The sequence below is a fragment of the Protopterus annectens genome, chromosome 7.part0 (genome assembly GCF_019279795.1).
Source record: "Protopterus annectens isolate FY-2018-M chromosome 7.part0, PAN1.0, whole genome shotgun sequence".
NCBI classification, from domain to species: Eukaryota; Metazoa; Chordata; order Ceratodontiformes; family Protopteridae; genus Protopterus; species Protopterus annectens.
Genome location: NC_056739.1, coordinates 1,936,500,659 through 1,936,518,377, shown reverse-complemented (window position 1 = coordinate 1,936,518,377; position 17,719 = coordinate 1,936,500,659). Strand labels below are relative to the sequence as shown.

The window sequence follows — 17,719 nt, the reverse complement described above, 5'->3', positions numbered from 1 at the left end:
ATTTAACTTCAGCATTTCACGGGGCCATACACAAAACAATGATCAATAAATTAGTATAACTAGGTATTGATGTACTCTTGATAAGATGGATAACTGCATGGCTTACAAATAGGACATGGAAAGTATCATACAGCATTTGGTCAAGTGAAATTCTTGGTTACAGTCAGGGTGTCCCAGAGGGCTCTGTCCTAGGCCCTTACTTGTCTAGATTGCATGTTTCTGACATTTCTTTTGCATTTGAAGTGTTCTACAGTCTGTATGTAGATGACCTGAAATTAGCTAAACTGATTACTTGTGTTACAGATAGCACATGTCTACAAAAGAACTTGACTAAATTAACCATTTGGGCACAGAATAATAATATGGTGATAAATACATCAAAAACTAAGCATATGACATTTGGGAGACAAAAATGTAAAGGTGAATATTTAATACAGCACACCATGATTGAAACTATAGATTCATTTAAGGACCTGGGTGTAAGGGTAGATCTACCTTTGAGTTTTTCTAATTATATTAACCAATTGGTTAATGATAATTATAGCACTATAGGTTTTATAAAAAGATTTATAAAGTCTAGTAAATTAGAAAGTATACTAACTGGTTCTCTGAGAGAGCAGCTGATACATGGAATAGACTACCAAAGGACATTTACACAAGCACTACTTTAAATAGTTTTAAGAACAGTCTGGATTCTTATTATGGGAGATTAATGACCATGCTTAAAATATTTGCTATGTATGAATTATTTTGTCTTAACATGTAATGGGCCAAAAATACCTTCATGAGTACAAAGCTATGACTGTTATCAAACGTCATTGCTTATGTTCATTTTTTTTCTTGTAAGTCACTATTATTTCCAAAGACTACGTTAGATAAGCTGTCAAATATAAGTGGTACAGCAGAAGCACGTTGTCCTTTCCTAATAGCAGGATAGTGATTTATGTTTTGTATGCTGAGACAAGCTAAACATTTCTGCATAACCCAAAAAAGGAGATGAAAAATGTAAATAATTTATTTATTTAACATTTGTTGACCAGGAAAATCTGATTAGACAGAGCCTATTTTCAGTGGAGGCCCAGGGAGAAAAGCTCCAGATGCATGTCTTTGTAATGTGGGAGGAAACCTGCACAAACACAGGGAGAACATGCAGACTCCACATAGAAGGCACCCCAGCCAAAAATCAAACCAGAGAACTTCTTGCTGTGAGGTGACAACATTAACCGCTGCACCACTGCACCACTATCTTAAGTCTGAGGAACTTACTATGAGATGGCCTTATTGATATGTGAAAACTAGAATCTTGAATGTACAGTGCTGGTATATAAACTGCAAACGTCTAAGAAAGGAAGTGATATATTTAGTCACCCCTTAAAATACTTTTGTGTGTAGGTATTTGTTTAGATTGACAAATCCAGAACTGGACTCTAGGTTGTCCTTTATGAGACTAAAAAGTAGTCTAGAATAGAGATACTGACTTGTTGATTTGAAGGTATCACCTCTATTACATTTTTAGTAGTTGCTAATGCATTAATTGCACTGATAAAAGTGCTCAATTGCCATTTATACTGTGTAGCACAAGAGTTATTGATGCAGCTTTTGTCACTTTCAGTGATGACATCCTATATCTGTTTTAAGAAGATATTAAAGGGACAATATTCTCCTGTGGAGTATTACAGGGAGATTTGTGGTTTTTAATTATGTATCTCCTTCAAAGATTGTCTTGTTGAGTATTTTACAGTTTTCCATCTTCCCATTTGATCAAAGATATGGAAAAACAAGCAAAAAATGTTTTAACAGTAGGGAAATACCTGACATAAACATGTTAAGATTTTTTTTCTCAGTTTACTTCGGGTATTGTCTCAAATGCAAGAAACCTTAAACTAGAATGAGTTAGTATGCATAATAACATTACTCAATCACTGATAAGGAAAAGTGGTACTTAAAAAGCAAGAACTGAACCAGGTGATTGACAATGCTGGATGTATATGAATGTTTTCTAGACCTGTGTTGTTATCTTCCAAGGTAGGTCTGAGACCAGCAATGGTCCTCATAGAAAAGAGGAAAGACCCCAAAAGTACCTCACCAAGAGGATCAAAGGGCTCGAACAGATGCCATATGCTGCCCGGTTAAAGAAACTCCAGGTCTACTCAGTGGCATACCGCCTGCTCAGAGGCGATCTGTGCCTGACGTATAAAGCCATGTCCAACCCAGAATTAATGGACATACTGCACCTCAGAAAATCCAAATCCCATCGAGCTACGTGCTCGAGAGACTTGAACCTCAGCACTGAAATAAATAGGACATGTTGGAGGGACAGATTCATAACCCAGAGGCTCCCTTCACTCTGGAATAAAATCCCAGTCCAGGTTAGGCAGAGTCCCTCATTGACTCTCTTCAAGAGGAATCTTGATGAGTGGATGGGAGATTGTAGGTTTACCCCGGGTATCACTTCTGTGTCACTGTTAGACAGAGGCACAGTATACTAACCTCGAAAAAGGGCATAGCAAAATTAATTTAAAATGGGTGGCGAAAGCCAAACACACTCTGGCTAGGCTTACAAATGCCCTAGGGCAGATAGCTTAGTATGAACCTATGAACCTAAGAATGGCACAAATTATTAAAATAGAAACGGACAGATGGGGAACAGAAGATTAATTCAAATGATATGATTTACTGATACAGAGGTCTTCTATACTTCATAGGTAAATACTAGGCTATAAATTTGTAGACTATTACAAGCCTACCCAATAACCAGTGTTCAGAATAAAACCTTGTATCTTGTTATCTACAAGGTAAAGATCTTAACCATTAAGCCCCACCCCATCCAAAGATGATGCAAAGAATTTCACTACTATGCTGTTTTCATATTATGAAATCAACTGGAAATGAAGACAAAGATAAATGATGTCTTCAGATGTAATAATATTTTGCTTTGGCATTAAATGTCTCTCAAAGTCTCATGCATCTGCCAATGACTCCAGTGACTTGATTTTGCTTGCATCTGAAGCCATCCTTGGCAAGAAAAACAAAATTACATATTATTTTGCACTTACATTGATTGTTTTCATTGCATTGTGAAAGATTTCTGTGCTATTTATTGTTTTTCTGCTGTTAAGGCTGCTTTTTTGCATTTAATTAATCTGTATCTACTGTTTTTCAGTGCTTTTAAGCATCTGTTTTGTGGTTGCCTGCACTGTTGTGGCAGGAGAATGCTGATTTCACCTATCTGAGCTAGGAATTACTGATGGAAAGCTTGTTGTGTGCTTACCTGTTTGGTCTTAGAGAATTGCTTGCTTTTTTCTACTCATAGAAAAGCTTCACTCTTTAAGCAGTGGTAGTCAGTAGTGCCCTGTATATATACAATCACCTGAAGTTGCACTCTCCCTATAAAAACCACCTTGGAAATTTTATCTCAGTCCCACACTACTCGTGCAGCAAATAGTTTGCCTGCTGTGCAGCACTGCCGCATTTAGTTAGTTCTAAATTACATTGTTACAGCACCCAGGACCATCACTGTGCAAAAAGAAATTGGTCTGGGCACTGGGTAGTGTCTCTGCATAGGTTAGTTATAGAGTACACCAAGTAAGCACCTATCTCTCATCTGCTTGCAATCTCCCTCCACTCCTTTCCCTTGTAAAGCACACATTAGGACCTGCACTTTCCTGCTATCTCTGCATCTCGCTTGGTGAACATGGGCATCCTGAGACAATGTAGCAGTTGCCTTATGTACACATGTACACAAACAACCACTTCATTCTGGAGTAGACAAATATAGTATGTGAGATGTTACAGACACAAATAGCACTAAACAGGTTTTCAGTGACACACACATACACACACACACACACACACACACACACACACACACACACACACACACACATACATACACACACACACACACACACACACACACACACACACACACACACACACACACACACACACACACACACACACCACATTGCACTTACAAAGGACCAGAAACATAGAACCACATATGCAGAGTTGCTTACATGTAACTTACCCAAACTTGAAAGGCTTCTCAGGTGCAGTCCTCAGAAACTCCACATGCACACAAACAAGACAACTCCAACTACAACACATAAATCCACATATCAATGTGTCTCAACTACCAAGCCCATAATGCAGAACACCCCATTGTGAGACACTTTGACGTCATACCTCTCAACCTTTTAAAACAAGAAATCTGGACAATGCCATAAATAAAAGTGGGACAAAGGTCCAAAAATAGGGACAATTTTTAACAACTGTTCTTACAAACTTAGAAAGTTGATAGAATAACAAGTTTTGCATTAGCATGAATTTTCTGAATGGTATGAAATCTGAAACTCAAATGTCTGTCATTACTTGGTAAATTCAGTCTTTAATGATTTGCCACTAATTTGCCAGAAAACCACAATTTTATGAAAAAAGGATAAAAAATATAACGCAAAAAATCTGTACATTCAGTGAAAATCTGTCTCTCTCACCAAGCTGGATAAGAAGAAGATTGCAGTTAGTTTCCTGCTGGGGCCAGGATCTGCCAGATCGTGCAGTCACTCACGTCACTAAACTGTAAGTACCAATATGATTCACGACAACGAACAACAAAACAACTGTATAACCTGCAGGTAAAGATCCAATTCCTTGTGCAGAGTAAATAATAAACGGTGCAGCTCGAACAGGACAGAAACACTTTTAATGACACAAATCCACAGTTTTACTTCCACAGGTTAAGCGCTTTCATCTGTTTTATGTACAGACTTCCTCAGAACCAAGATATTCCATCACCAGCTCTCATTATAAATCCAATTTGGCGCCAAAATTTCAAAGAATATCCTAATACTGCCTTAAAGAGACATTTATCAATTCCTCTCGTGCACAAACTAATACATGACTTGTATATATGCTATTTATCTAATACATTTGATTCAATAACTAATAAAACCTGTAAATCATTAGTTAAACATTAATTAATCTTGTACTGTATAAAAATATAAAATTTATAAAATTAGTATATGATGTGTCCACATAATAAATATATTAAATATATACTTTGAATGTGCTCTAAAAAATCCACATACAGATGAATACACTGTTTTTAAAAAACTGTTCTAAAGATTGAATGGTATATTAGCTAGAGTATACAAGAATAATTAATTGATTGATTAATATATACACTTCTATTTACATCTTAATAAAATATCTTGATAAAATATAATTTAAAGATAAAAAATATTTATATACACAACAATGCTATATATTAAAACCACAACTAAATTAGTCAAGAATAATGAATGGTTTGATACTAATACTTTCATTAATGCCTGGAAGGCTGGTTGCATCTGTGAATATCTGCCACTTACTTTCCATCATGGCTAAATATACTTTCCAATTACCCCACAAACACTGCTATCAACGTGTTCTAAAATAGTGAATTTAAAATAATGTTGATTCCCTTTACTAATAATATGCTTGGACAAAGCATTCTTTATATCTTTAGTCTGAATCTTGTAATAATGTTCATATATTCTTTTTTTAAAATTCCGCTCAGTCTTACCTATGTAGAATGCTGAGCATACAACACATTTTGCAAGGTATACCACTTGTCTAGTATTACAATTTCCTACCTTACTTTTGATATATGTCTTATTGATATTGTCCAACTTAAATCGCACCTCTTCATTGATGTATTTGCATTGGTTACAAGAGCCACATCTTGAAGTTCCCTTTAAAATTGACTTGTTATTTTGCTGTGTGTGTTGTCTTCTCAAGTAACTTCTTAATATTTGGGGCTGTTTTAAATACACACATGGGATATTTACCTAATGTGATACCTATACTATCTGTTATAGTGATCAAATCCCAATGTCTATTTAATATCTCTTTCACTTGGTTGGCATGTGGTGTGTACATAATTACGCACACTCTTCTGAAGGATTCTAATGTAGTTTCTTTCCTTCCCATATCTTTATCTCTTTCCTTTGACATATCCAACAGTGGTAAATATTTATTCCCCCATTGTTGTTTCACATAACCTGTGACATCTTTTAACATAGAGGTGGGATATCCCCTACTTTTGAACATATTGAATATTAAATCTATTTCTTCTTCCATTAAATTTTTGCTCGAAGACATACGAGCTGCCTGAATGCATTGTTCTTTTACCACATTCTTAAAAATGTGTGGGGGGTGGCAACTACTGAACTCTATGTAGTCATTTGAAAATGTAGTTTTTCTATATATTTTGGATGTAAACCCATTTCTAGTATGACTTATATATGTATCCAAATATTCAATACCTTCATAATTGATTTTATGGGTAAATTTCAGGAATTCAGTTGTCCCATTGATGTAATTGATAAACAAATTGATTTGTTCTTGTGTGCCATTCCATAAAATAAATATATCATCTAAATATCTGATGTAAAGTGCTATATATTGGTTGAATTCACTTTGAAAGACATAGTTGGACTCCCACTCTAACATAACGAGGTTTGCAAAAATTGGGGCACAAGAGGCCCCCATAGCAACACCTCTATTCTGTCTAAAGAATTCACCTTGGAATTGGATATAATTGTGTTCTAAAACTAAACTCATCATATCCGTAATTAAATTAATCTTGTCCCATGTTAATTTAGAAACTTTTCTCAAGCTGTTGCAAAAATATTCTAAACCTATGTCTTTAGGTATACATGAGAAAAGATCAATGACATCAATTGTCAAAAAAATCAACCCTTCTTTCCAAATATCAAATGTTAATTTGCTTAAAAAATTCCAAGAGTCCTTTGAAAGATGTGGGATGTTTTCATATACATGTTTTGTCCATCTATCAATTGTTACACCCAAATTGTACGTCTTGGACCTAGATCCAGATATTATGGGTCAACTAATGATTTACAGGTTTTATTAGTTATTGAATCAAATGTATTAGATAAATAGCATATATACAAGTCATGTATTAGTTTGTGCATGAGAGGAATTGATAAATTTCTCTTTAAGGCAGTATTAGGATATTCTTTGAAATTTTGGCACCAAATTGGATTTATAATGAGAGCTGGTGATGGAATATCTTGGTTCTGAGGAAGTCTGTACATAAAACAGATGAAAGCGCTTAACCTGTGGAAGTAAAACTGTGTATTTGTGTCATTAAAAGTGTTTCTGTCCTGTTCGAGCTGCACCGTTTATTATTTACTCTGCACAAGGAATTGGATCTTTACCAATATGATTCAGTCATAGTCTATGTGGCAGTAAATTACCTTAAATGCACCTCCCTGGTCTATATGAAGAGACACGATTGAGGTCTCAGAATATGTGTTGCAGGCTGGTGTGAACATAGCATTGAGCAGCATTCAACTGTCTCCAGGGATAATGTCCCAATGCAAACAAAAAATGATTGACTTTAACAATTTGCTTTGCTCCTGGTATAATTCCAAAAGGATCCAATATTTGTCAGATTGTGATAAAATGCTTGATAGGCCATGCTAATTTGTCAGGGACGGTCTTCACCTGTCACCACTAGGCTGTTGGATATTGGCCAAAACATTATCTACCCCTGTAGTGCCTTTTTAGACAATGGCAAACATACAAACCTTCAAACAGCAAAATCTAATCAGGATAAGCTAAAGGTATTATTGCTCAAGTCTAGGAGTCTGAACAAGAAGCTGCAATTCCTGGAAGCATTCCCCACCCTGGGTAATGCTGATGTCTGTGCAGTTACTGAAACATGGTTCAAAGCAAAGGAAAGCTCCCCAGCAGTGCATGGCTGTAACGCCTTTCATAAATTCCAATCACCAACTACACATGAAAGGGCAAAAGGTGAAGGTGTAGCTATCTGAACACCTTAAGACTGGTCATACAATATAACATGCTTGAGTTACTCCATATCCAACTAACCACAGGAAAAATCCATTACCATATTCATTCTAGCTACAGGTCCCCCGCCATGAACCAGGAAACCCATACATCATACCTGGGTTACAAGAATCACTCACCACTCAGCTCAATACCATACTCATGGGTGATTTTAACAACCCCTCCATTAAATGTGAAGCATACACATATGCTAACATGCAGGCCCAAAGATTTCTAGACTTTGTTAATGCAAACACCCTAGAGCAGCTAGTCTGCACTCCCACAGATATCCTAGACCTGGTACTCACAAGTATGGGAGAGCACTGCAACCCCCCAAGTGTGATGTCCTCACTGGTTAGATCAGATCACAAGTGGTCTCTCTCAAAATTAATATAAATCGAGACCCCCCCACCTAACCCCAAAACCTTTAAGAACTTTTCAAAGGCAAACTTAGAAATTGGTATCCATATGGGGTGGCAGCTTGCTGCAGAGATTGTTGCAGAATAAGCCTTGTCACAGACCAGCCATATAACCAGGTGCAGCTGTAGCATGTTTAACCTATTTTTCAGTTATGCCCACAGTCTTAAGGACACCACCCAACATTGTTTGGAATTAGTTGTAGAAGGCATCACCTACACTCAGCAAGAAGATATAGCAAATCTGCCGGCTGATAAATTCAGCTCAAATTTCACCTCCCCCTTACCTATAGTTACCCCCTAAGAAATTCCTCCCCCATTTCTCAAGCAGTTTTCACCAAACAACAGGTTGCCATGGTGCTCTCCAAAGCTAAAAACATGACAATATCCCAGGATGAAATATCTTGAAATAGGACCTATCAGGCTTACTAAGATTTCCATTTAAAAAACTAAAACCAATACAAAGTCACTGGAACCATGGACTGCTCAATAATAAAGCTTTATTCAAAGTTAAAACTGCTGTTAAATTAGACTTCAGTTAGACTACTTTATGCAACTCTTTCAGCATAGGTTTTAAAGAGACACTGCCATTTAAACCTGGTAAAATGTGAGCTCTAAGGCGCAAAATCCAGTTCAACTCTTCTACCTCTGTCCTGTCTTTAATATTCCTTCCTTCCATTTAATACCTTAAGAATAGAAAATGTAAAGGTATGATTTACTCCTTTCTTTCATATGTTTATATAAAGTTTTAGTTAGCACCTCTCTTCTTATTTCAGATAGATGGTTGGAAATGTGCTCATTAAACCCCTGATATGTTTTTCCTACATAGTATGATTGACATGCCTTACATACGGCTAAGTAGACTAAATTACGTGTTTCACAGTTACCATATACAGTTAGTTTAACTTCCTTCCCTGTCACTGGATGTGTAAAAACCTTACCCACATGTATGAAACTGCAAAAACTACACCTGCCACATTTAGATGTACCTTTTATTTTTGAGTGAATATTTTCATTCACTCATGTTTGTTCTTTGTAACACAACATTTGTTTTAGATTGTGGCTTTTCTTATACCCAAAATTTGTTTTTTCAGTGATTATAGCACTCAGCTCAGGTACGTCATATAAGATGTGCCAGTAATTGTTAATTATTTGCTTTATACTTCTAGTGTTCTTGTTATGTCAATATACATCTAATTCTGTTGTGTTTAAACCTCTCTTCACAAAATCTGAAAAAAATGTTGTCTAATTGTATGCCCATATTACAATCATCTGTATTCAGTTTCACTACTCTTAGAATTTGATTCTTCACTATATTTTCAAACAAATTGCAGATGAATACTATTTCGATGTAAGTATACATTTGTTTCTGCAGGTTTTCTATAAGGCTGAGTGCCTAAGATCCCATTCCTGTCTTTAAAAATAGTTATATCTAAAAAATCTTTACACTTTGTTGATATTGTTTTCTTAAATTTTTAAAATGAACTAATAGTGGAAAGGTAATCATAAAACTCATTAAAACTAACCTAAAGCAAGTCATCTACAAACCTGTGTTAAATGCAACATTCCTTGTCAGACTATTTTCTGTAGACAGCACAAACATTCATTCCCAAATAAACATTACTATGTTTGCATAGCTATTAACAACAGGTGTTCCCATTGCTACCCCCTTTCTTTGTATATACAACTGTTTTTGAAATAGAAACACATTATTTGTTAAAAACACTTCTAACAGCTTGCATAACATATTGATATACTGCTGTGAATATTCGGTGTAATCTAAAAGATACTTTTATAAAAGCCACACCTGTGTCATTTGGTATCATTGTAAATAATGAATCGACATCTAAGGTGGCAAGAAAAAACTTCTTAACATTAATATTACTAGACCAAGTATATAGCTGCTGCAAGAAATCCTTTGTATCCTTTATAATTGTGCCTGCTTACTCAAAACCTACTCTTATCTGGGTTTCTAAAAACTTAGACAAGGGCTCAGTTACCCATCCTCTTGCTGCAACAATCGGTCTAAATGGGCATTAATCATGAACTTGCGTATTTTTGGCAAAGCGTAAATAAGGGGAATGGTAGGTGTCTCAACTATCAAATACTGTAATAAGTCCTTATTATTTTCACCTTGTGTATGTAACTCATTCACGATACTAAGGACTATATCGGTATTCTTATTACTGTCATTCCTAGTAATTTTCTCATAGTCTGCACGTCAGCATATTTACCATTGATTTAAAGTAAAATGAGGAGTCTAAAATGAGAACTCACCCACCTTCATCAGCATTCTTTACCACTTTTTGTCATTATTCTTCGGAGCAGAAATAGCTAATTGCTCACCTTTAGTTATGTTATAAAATGTATCTGTTTTACAATTATTGTATAAATCATAAATTTCTTTCTCCGCTATTCTTTTGAATACCTGTAACACATTGTGGTTATGGGGTTTAAACAGGCTAGATCTTTTACATCTATGTGATAAGTTGATGGTATTATTCACAATATTTGTGTCATTGTACAGTACCTTCAAATTTAATGTCCGTACAAAGTATTTAAACTAAACAACTGTTCTTGCAATATTGGTCACTGCTGCTGGGATCAAGTTTAATCCTTTTGATAGTACAGATTCTGCATCGTGCTTCAGCTTGTGGGATAACTTAATCGCCAGTTCCATCATATTTTCACTATCTGGCTGGGAGTTAACGGCCTACGTATGGCTGCTCTTGTTGCCAAGACTTCCTTCTTCTTTGTGGTTTTGGATCTGCTATAGGTAGCGGATCCTCTAATAAAAAAGAGAGAGATAAAAAGTCAACTGGATCTAGGGCATGCATAGAATGGGAATCCACAAATGTCTGTTGTTGTTCACGATCATTTCCTGTACTTGCTGCAGTCAATTCTGTTATAGTTGCGGTGTTTACTGCTAGCTTAGAGGCTACTTCGTGCTTCTAAAGGAAAGTAGCTGAAGGCTCATTAGTGCAACAATTCTCGTTTCTCTCATTCCAATTTGGTAAAGCTGCTGCATGGCCTTGACTGTACCTTTTCTAATGGGAGTTCTAACTGAAGTTGTAAAACTTGGTTTAATCTGTGAATGTTTCTTGTTAAATTGTTGTTGATTCGTATGCTTGCCTCTGCTTGAGCTTAAGTTCTGAATGTTGGTAGCACCATTGTCACAACTTCTGTTAGACCAAATAAACACATTCCCTTTGAAAAAAGTCATTCAAGTCTCTCACTAATTAAACAGTCTGACAAGGAATGTTGAATTTTACTGTAGGTTTGTAGATGACTTATTTTTTATTTGGAAATGGGGATGAAGTTAGTTTTTATGAGTTTTATGAGTACCTTTCCACTACTAGTTCATTTTTAAAATGTAAAAAAACAATATCATCAGAGAGTATAGATTTTTTAGATATAACTATTTTTAAAGACAGGAACAGGACCTTATGCACTCAGGTTTATAGAAAACCTGCAAAAAAGAATGCATACTTACATTGAAATCATATGCATCCACAATTTATGTTGGAAGATATAGTGAAGAATCAACTTGTAAGAGTAGCGAAACAGAATACAGATGATGGTAATATGGGAATACCATTAGACAACATTGTTTCAGATTTCGTGAAGAGAGGTTATGATATGAAAAAAGTGACTAACATCCGTGATGAGGTTATGAAACATAGGGCAGCCACTGCCAAACTGACTTTTTCTTGGGAAACAGAACAGGAAGCAATTACCAAGACTAAATACAACAGAATTAGATGAAAGTTGACTTATAGCAAAATACTAGAAGTATAACGCAAATAATTAACAAATACTGGCAAATCTAATATGACATACCTGAGCTGAGTGCTATAAAAACTGAAAAAAAAATTCTGGGTATAAGAAAAGCCACAATCTAAAACTAATGTTGTGTTATAAAGAACAAACACGAGTGAATGAATATATTCACTCAAAAAGAAAAGGTACTTCTAAATATGGAAGGTGTAGTTTTTGCAGTTTTATAAATGGGAGTAAGGTTTTTTCACATCCAGTGACAGGAAAGGAAGTTAAACTAACTGTATATGGTAACTGTGAAACACGTAATTTAGTCTATTTAACCGTATGTAAGGTATGTCAAGCATACTATGTAGGAAAAACATGTCAATGTTTAAAGAGTGCATTTCCAACCAGCTATCTGAAATAAGGAGAGAAATGTTAACTAACACTTTATATAAACATATGAAAGAGAAAGGCATAAATCATACCTTCAAATTTTCTCTTCTTAAGGTATTAAATAGGTTCATAGGTTCAAAAGTTGGTACTAGGCTATTGGCCCTAGGGCCTATACAAGCCTAGCCATAACAATTCCCTGGCTATTTCTTCCCACAATATTTACTTCTCTGGACCCCTGTTTAGTAGGGTGACTGACGTGATTCCCTGGGGTGAATTTCCTATCTCCCATCCAATTGTCGAGGTTCCTTTTGAAGAGGGCCAAGGAGGCTCTTTGCTTGACATGTATGGGCAGTCTATTCCAGAGTCTGGGGAGTCTCTGGGTCAGGAACATATCCCTCCAGCATGTTTTGTTCATTGTGATGACAAGGTTTAGATCCCTGGAGCATGTGGCTCAGAGGGACTGGGATTTTTTTAAGTGTAGCATGTCCAACAGCTCTGGGTTTGACATGTGCTTGTATGTTAAACAGAGATCAGCTCTGAGTAGACAATATGCCACAGAGTATAGCTGGAGTTTTTTTAGATGGTCAGCATAGGGCATCTGCTTTAGGCCTGTGATTCTTTTAGTGAGGTATTTCTGTGGCCTTTCCAGTTGTTGCATATGTCTTGAGAGGTACATACCAAATGGGGCATTGTATTCTATAATGGGTCTAATGAGGGATGAGTACAGTGGGAAAATGACCTCCTTTTTTTCTGAATGAAAAGCCCTTAGTGATGAGGCTTGCCACATAGAAAGATTTCCTGACTGTTGTGGTGATGTGGTTATCGAAGGTGAGACCACTGTCTACCTTTGTCCCTAGGTCTCTTATCACACTTTCAGTGTTTAGTGTACTGCCACCAATGTGGTAATTCGCAGGTACATGTTTTTTCCCAAAGGGGAAAACTATACATTTCATGGCATTGAGCTTGAGCCCATGGCTCTGGTACCAAGCATCTGTTTCTGTAAGGCCCTTTTGTAGAAAATCCACATCATTTGGGGATTCAGTAATGGCTGCCAGTTTGCAGTCATCTGTGAACTTTGTTAGCCAGAGTAGTGTTGGCATGTACTTCAGAGAAGTAGATGCCAAACAAGAGCGGGCAGGACTGAACCCTGAGATACTCCACTTGTCACTTGTCTGGAGCTGGATTTGGAGTTGGCTGCTTTTACAGTGTGGGTTCTGTCAGTAAGCCAATTGGCAACCCATCGAGTGATGTAGGGATTAATGCCCAGCTTAGTAAGTTTATCTATGATTCCAGAGTGGTGGATGGTATTGAAGGCCTTGGTGAGGTCCAGATAGGCTGTGTGGACTGCCTTACCCTCACCCACAGCTCTGGGGACTGATTCAAGGAAGCCAATCCGGTTCAGGAGACAAAATCAGCCCTTCACAAACCCAAACTGGGTGGGGTCCAGTGTTTCAAGGTTGCCAATGTCTTTGTTTATAAGTTCCATGATAATACATTCCATGGCCTTGCAGATCAGGCTCATCAGGCTGATGGGGTGGTAGTTCCCAGGATCCAAGGTGGATCCCCTCTTGTGGAATCGGATAACTATAGCTGTGCACCACTCAGTGGGCATAAAGCCTGAGGTGAGGCTATGCTTAAACATGACACTTAGGTGAGGTGCCAGTTCATTTTGTAGCTCATGTAGTTCACAGCCCGGGATGTCATCTGGTCCCATGGATGCTGTATTCGTAGCTTTGGAGAGTGTGTTATTTACCTGTGTGGCCGTTATTACTGGAATTTGGCAATCTTTCAAAATTGAGATGGGACCTTTAGGGGCTGAGAGGGGAAGAAGTTGGCACTGAATCGATCTGCCAGGATATTGGCAATATCCTTGGGATCAGTATATTTATTGCCATTCTGTTGTAGCTCAGAGCAGATCTGACACAATTTGTGGAGGGAGTATTAAAGATAGGACAGAGGTACAGGAGTTGAATTGGATTTTGTGCGTTAGAGCTCACATTTTACCAGGTTTAAATAACAGTGTCTCTTTCAAACCTATGCTGAAAGAGTTGCATAAATAAGTCTAATTAAGGAGCAGTTTTAGGTTTGAATTAAGCTTTTTTTATTGAGTGGTTCATGGTTACAGTGACTTTGCATTGGTTTTAGTTTTTTGAAGTGAAGTTCAAACACTGGATTTGCTTACATTACTGGCTGTTTTTTGCGTTGAAGATTTCTATTTAACCACAGCCTCTGGACTGGCTTTCTCCTGGTGGAATGGAAGACAGCAACAGTCAACCCATCTGCATAAAGGGACACCATCACCTGACCCAGGAAATTGCACACACATAAGCCTGACTATTCTTATATGCAAGGCTATAGAAAAATAATCATGGATTTGATAAATAATGACATAGGAACCTCCAAACACTGGGTCCAACCCAATTCAGCTTTGTCAGGGGCGGGTCATGTTACTAAATCTGTTGGACTTTTTTGAGAAAGTCACTAGGGCCATTGATGAGTGTAAAATGGTGCATACTGCCTACCTTGACATGACCAAGGCATTTAGAACAATTCCCAAATCAGGTATTACAGATAAACTCACAAAACTGGGCATATATCTCTACATCACCAGATGGATAGCCATATGGTTCATGGACAGGACACATGTTGTTAAAGCTGTTGAATCCATTAGTTATTAGTGGTGTGCCACAGGGCTCAGTACTAGATGCACTCCTGACTGGAATATACTTCTCTGAAATCATGGCAAATGAAGAAGGCTTCTGGCTGGCAAAATGTGCTGGCAACTGCAAGTTGGGGGCAGTCACTGAATCCCCCAATGATGTAGATATCCTTCAGAATGGTCTGATTCAAGCAAATGATTGGTGCCAGGGTCATGGTCTAAAACTAAATGCAAAAAATGCATATCATACCCTTTTGGACATCAAATACCCCTGCAAATTACAACATTAATAGCACATCCTTAACAGTGCCCTCAGAGATGAGAGATCTATGCACACAGATAGATAGTAGCCTGAACTTTGACTTCCATGTGTCCCCAGAGGTGAAAAAGGCCTTCTATGTGGCACAGCTTATAAGTAAATGTATGGCATCCAGATCCAAGGAATTTATAGTCCCACTGTACTTGGCCCTCGAATTGGGTACAATGCACCTTTTTTCATGTACTTGACTAGACAATTACAACAGCTGGATTGAACTCAGAGGTTTCTCACAAAAAATATAGGGAGTAAATATCATGTCCTATGTGGATAGACTAAAAGCCCCATCCCTTTACTTTGTCTCCTACCAACTATTAAGGGGTGACCTATGCCTAACCTACAAAGCACTCACGAATCCAGCACTGTTGGAATGGTTTCACATTCATAAGACTGACAGCATGAGAGTCACCAAATCTAGGGATCTAAACCAGGTCTTTAACACTAGCAAAACATTTTGTAGTGACAGATATGTGTCTCAGAGATTACCCCTTCTCTGGAACAGGATTTCTATTCATGTTAAGCAAACCCCTTCACCCACCCTCTTCAAATGCAGTTTGGATCAATGGATGGGGAATTGAAAATTCACTCCTGGGGTACTACCTATGTCCATTATGGACAGAGGTAGTCTGCAAAATACTCAGAGGCATTGGCACAAACCTAAGTAATCTTCTAAACCCTAGGGATCATAAATCAAGCAAAGTTCCGGTAATACTGGCTAGGGTTTAAGGCTGTTAAGCCATTAGTCTGGTAGTCTCCTCTGAACCTATGAAACATTTTGAAGAGAACTTGTATTGTGAACACGTATCACGGTAGCTAGACAGAATAAAAACATGCAGCATATTAGCTATGGTATAATCATGTGTTATGAAAAGCAGTAATGTCAAATAATGCTGAAAATACCTTTTGTCAGTAGGATACAGTTCAACTGTGATCACATCCAGTGCATTCCAGGCTGCAATGCTTGCTCCACAAAAGAGACACTGCCAGCCTATCATTGCCGACTCACTGCTGCCAAAAAAGAGGAAGAAGCAGCACAACGAAGAAATTAGCATTGAACCCCCTAAAAAGAAACAAACATTACATGTCAGCACCAGAAGAAGACAACAACCATCTTTACAAATTTACATTCTTCTTCACATTTAAACTGTACCTCAGGTTGGAAAATGGAGGGCTAAAGAATAAGCTACACCATATTCTGTGATTCCTTTCTGAGACTGTGCAGAAAGTTATATTATATATAAAAGAGAAATGAGAGCATCACTATCTTATGCATTTTTAAAACAAGTTTTTAAAGCACATCTTCTATTATCCCTCTCTGATCTACAGAATACTCCTTTTCTTAACCAATCCACCAGAATCACTCTTGCTAATACATACCTATTACCTTCCCTTCTATATGGTGCATATATACTTACCAATCTCCACATTTCCCTCTTATCAAAACCTGAAGACTGCTACAATAAAAGTGCAAAAGCTGCCACATTCTCTCCTTGTTCTACTTACCACTGCACCTCTTTCCGATAATTAAGATGGCTAGAGCTACCTCAATGTCTCTCCTTCATACAACTCTTTATTTATTTATTTATTTACATTTGTTTACCGGGAAATTCCGACTGGACACAGGTCCTTTTTCTGCGGAGGCAAGGGGATGAAAGCTCCACAGAATGACATGGTAGATGGTAAACAATAACAATCAAGGTAGTTATACAGCAGAGGTGATCATGACATGGAGAAATACAGGAGCAAATTAGGTACAATTGAGTAGTAAGCATTGAGAAAAAGAAGTAAAACACAGTGCTACAAATTTTCTAAACAGTAACTGGATAATAATAATAGACTAAATGATAACTAAATCCTGGAAGGATTAACAGGCAGTGAATAATCTTCAGATCAGTTGTATAGTGATAGAGGGGCTACTCTATATAAATCTGGCAAAGGAGAGAAGGGTTTAAGGGGGTTTTATTAGTCAGGGTTTGGACAAGGTCAATTGCCCTGCTCTAACCTCCATTCTTCCTAGCTCCCTTCCCACCAGATCTCTCAGATCCAAAGACAAACAACTTCAATCAATTTTTAAGCCCAATAAAAATGCTGGAAAATGCCTCTACTTCCATTACATAGTCAAAGCCTGGAATGATCTTCCCTCAAATATTAGGAAAAAAATCCAACTTTCTCTCATTTAAATATGCAACGAAATAATTCTAAAGCAAAGCATGGCTCTGTTCCTGCTCTAAGCCCTCTTAGTACTATATCCCTTCTGCCTTAACTACCTTTACAACAGACTTTGCGCCTTTAATACTTCTTCACCAACCTTTG

At 37.2% G+C, this 17,719-nt stretch overlaps 1 protein-coding gene across 3 annotated transcripts in view; it reads right to left on the bottom strand.

Annotated features, from left to right (window-relative positions):
• Nucleotides 1–17,719, bottom strand: part of SV2B (synaptic vesicle glycoprotein 2B) — a 1,975,281-nt gene that overhangs the window by 5,205 nt on the left and 1,952,357 nt on the right. For all 3 annotated transcript variants that reach the window (XM_044078366.1, XM_044078367.1, XM_044078368.1), the window contains one exon: nt 16,307–16,466. In XM_044078366.1, the coding sequence (XP_043934301.1) occupies nt 16,307–16,466 (160 nt within the window). The remainder of the gene's footprint in view (nt 1–16,306; nt 16,467–17,719) is intronic.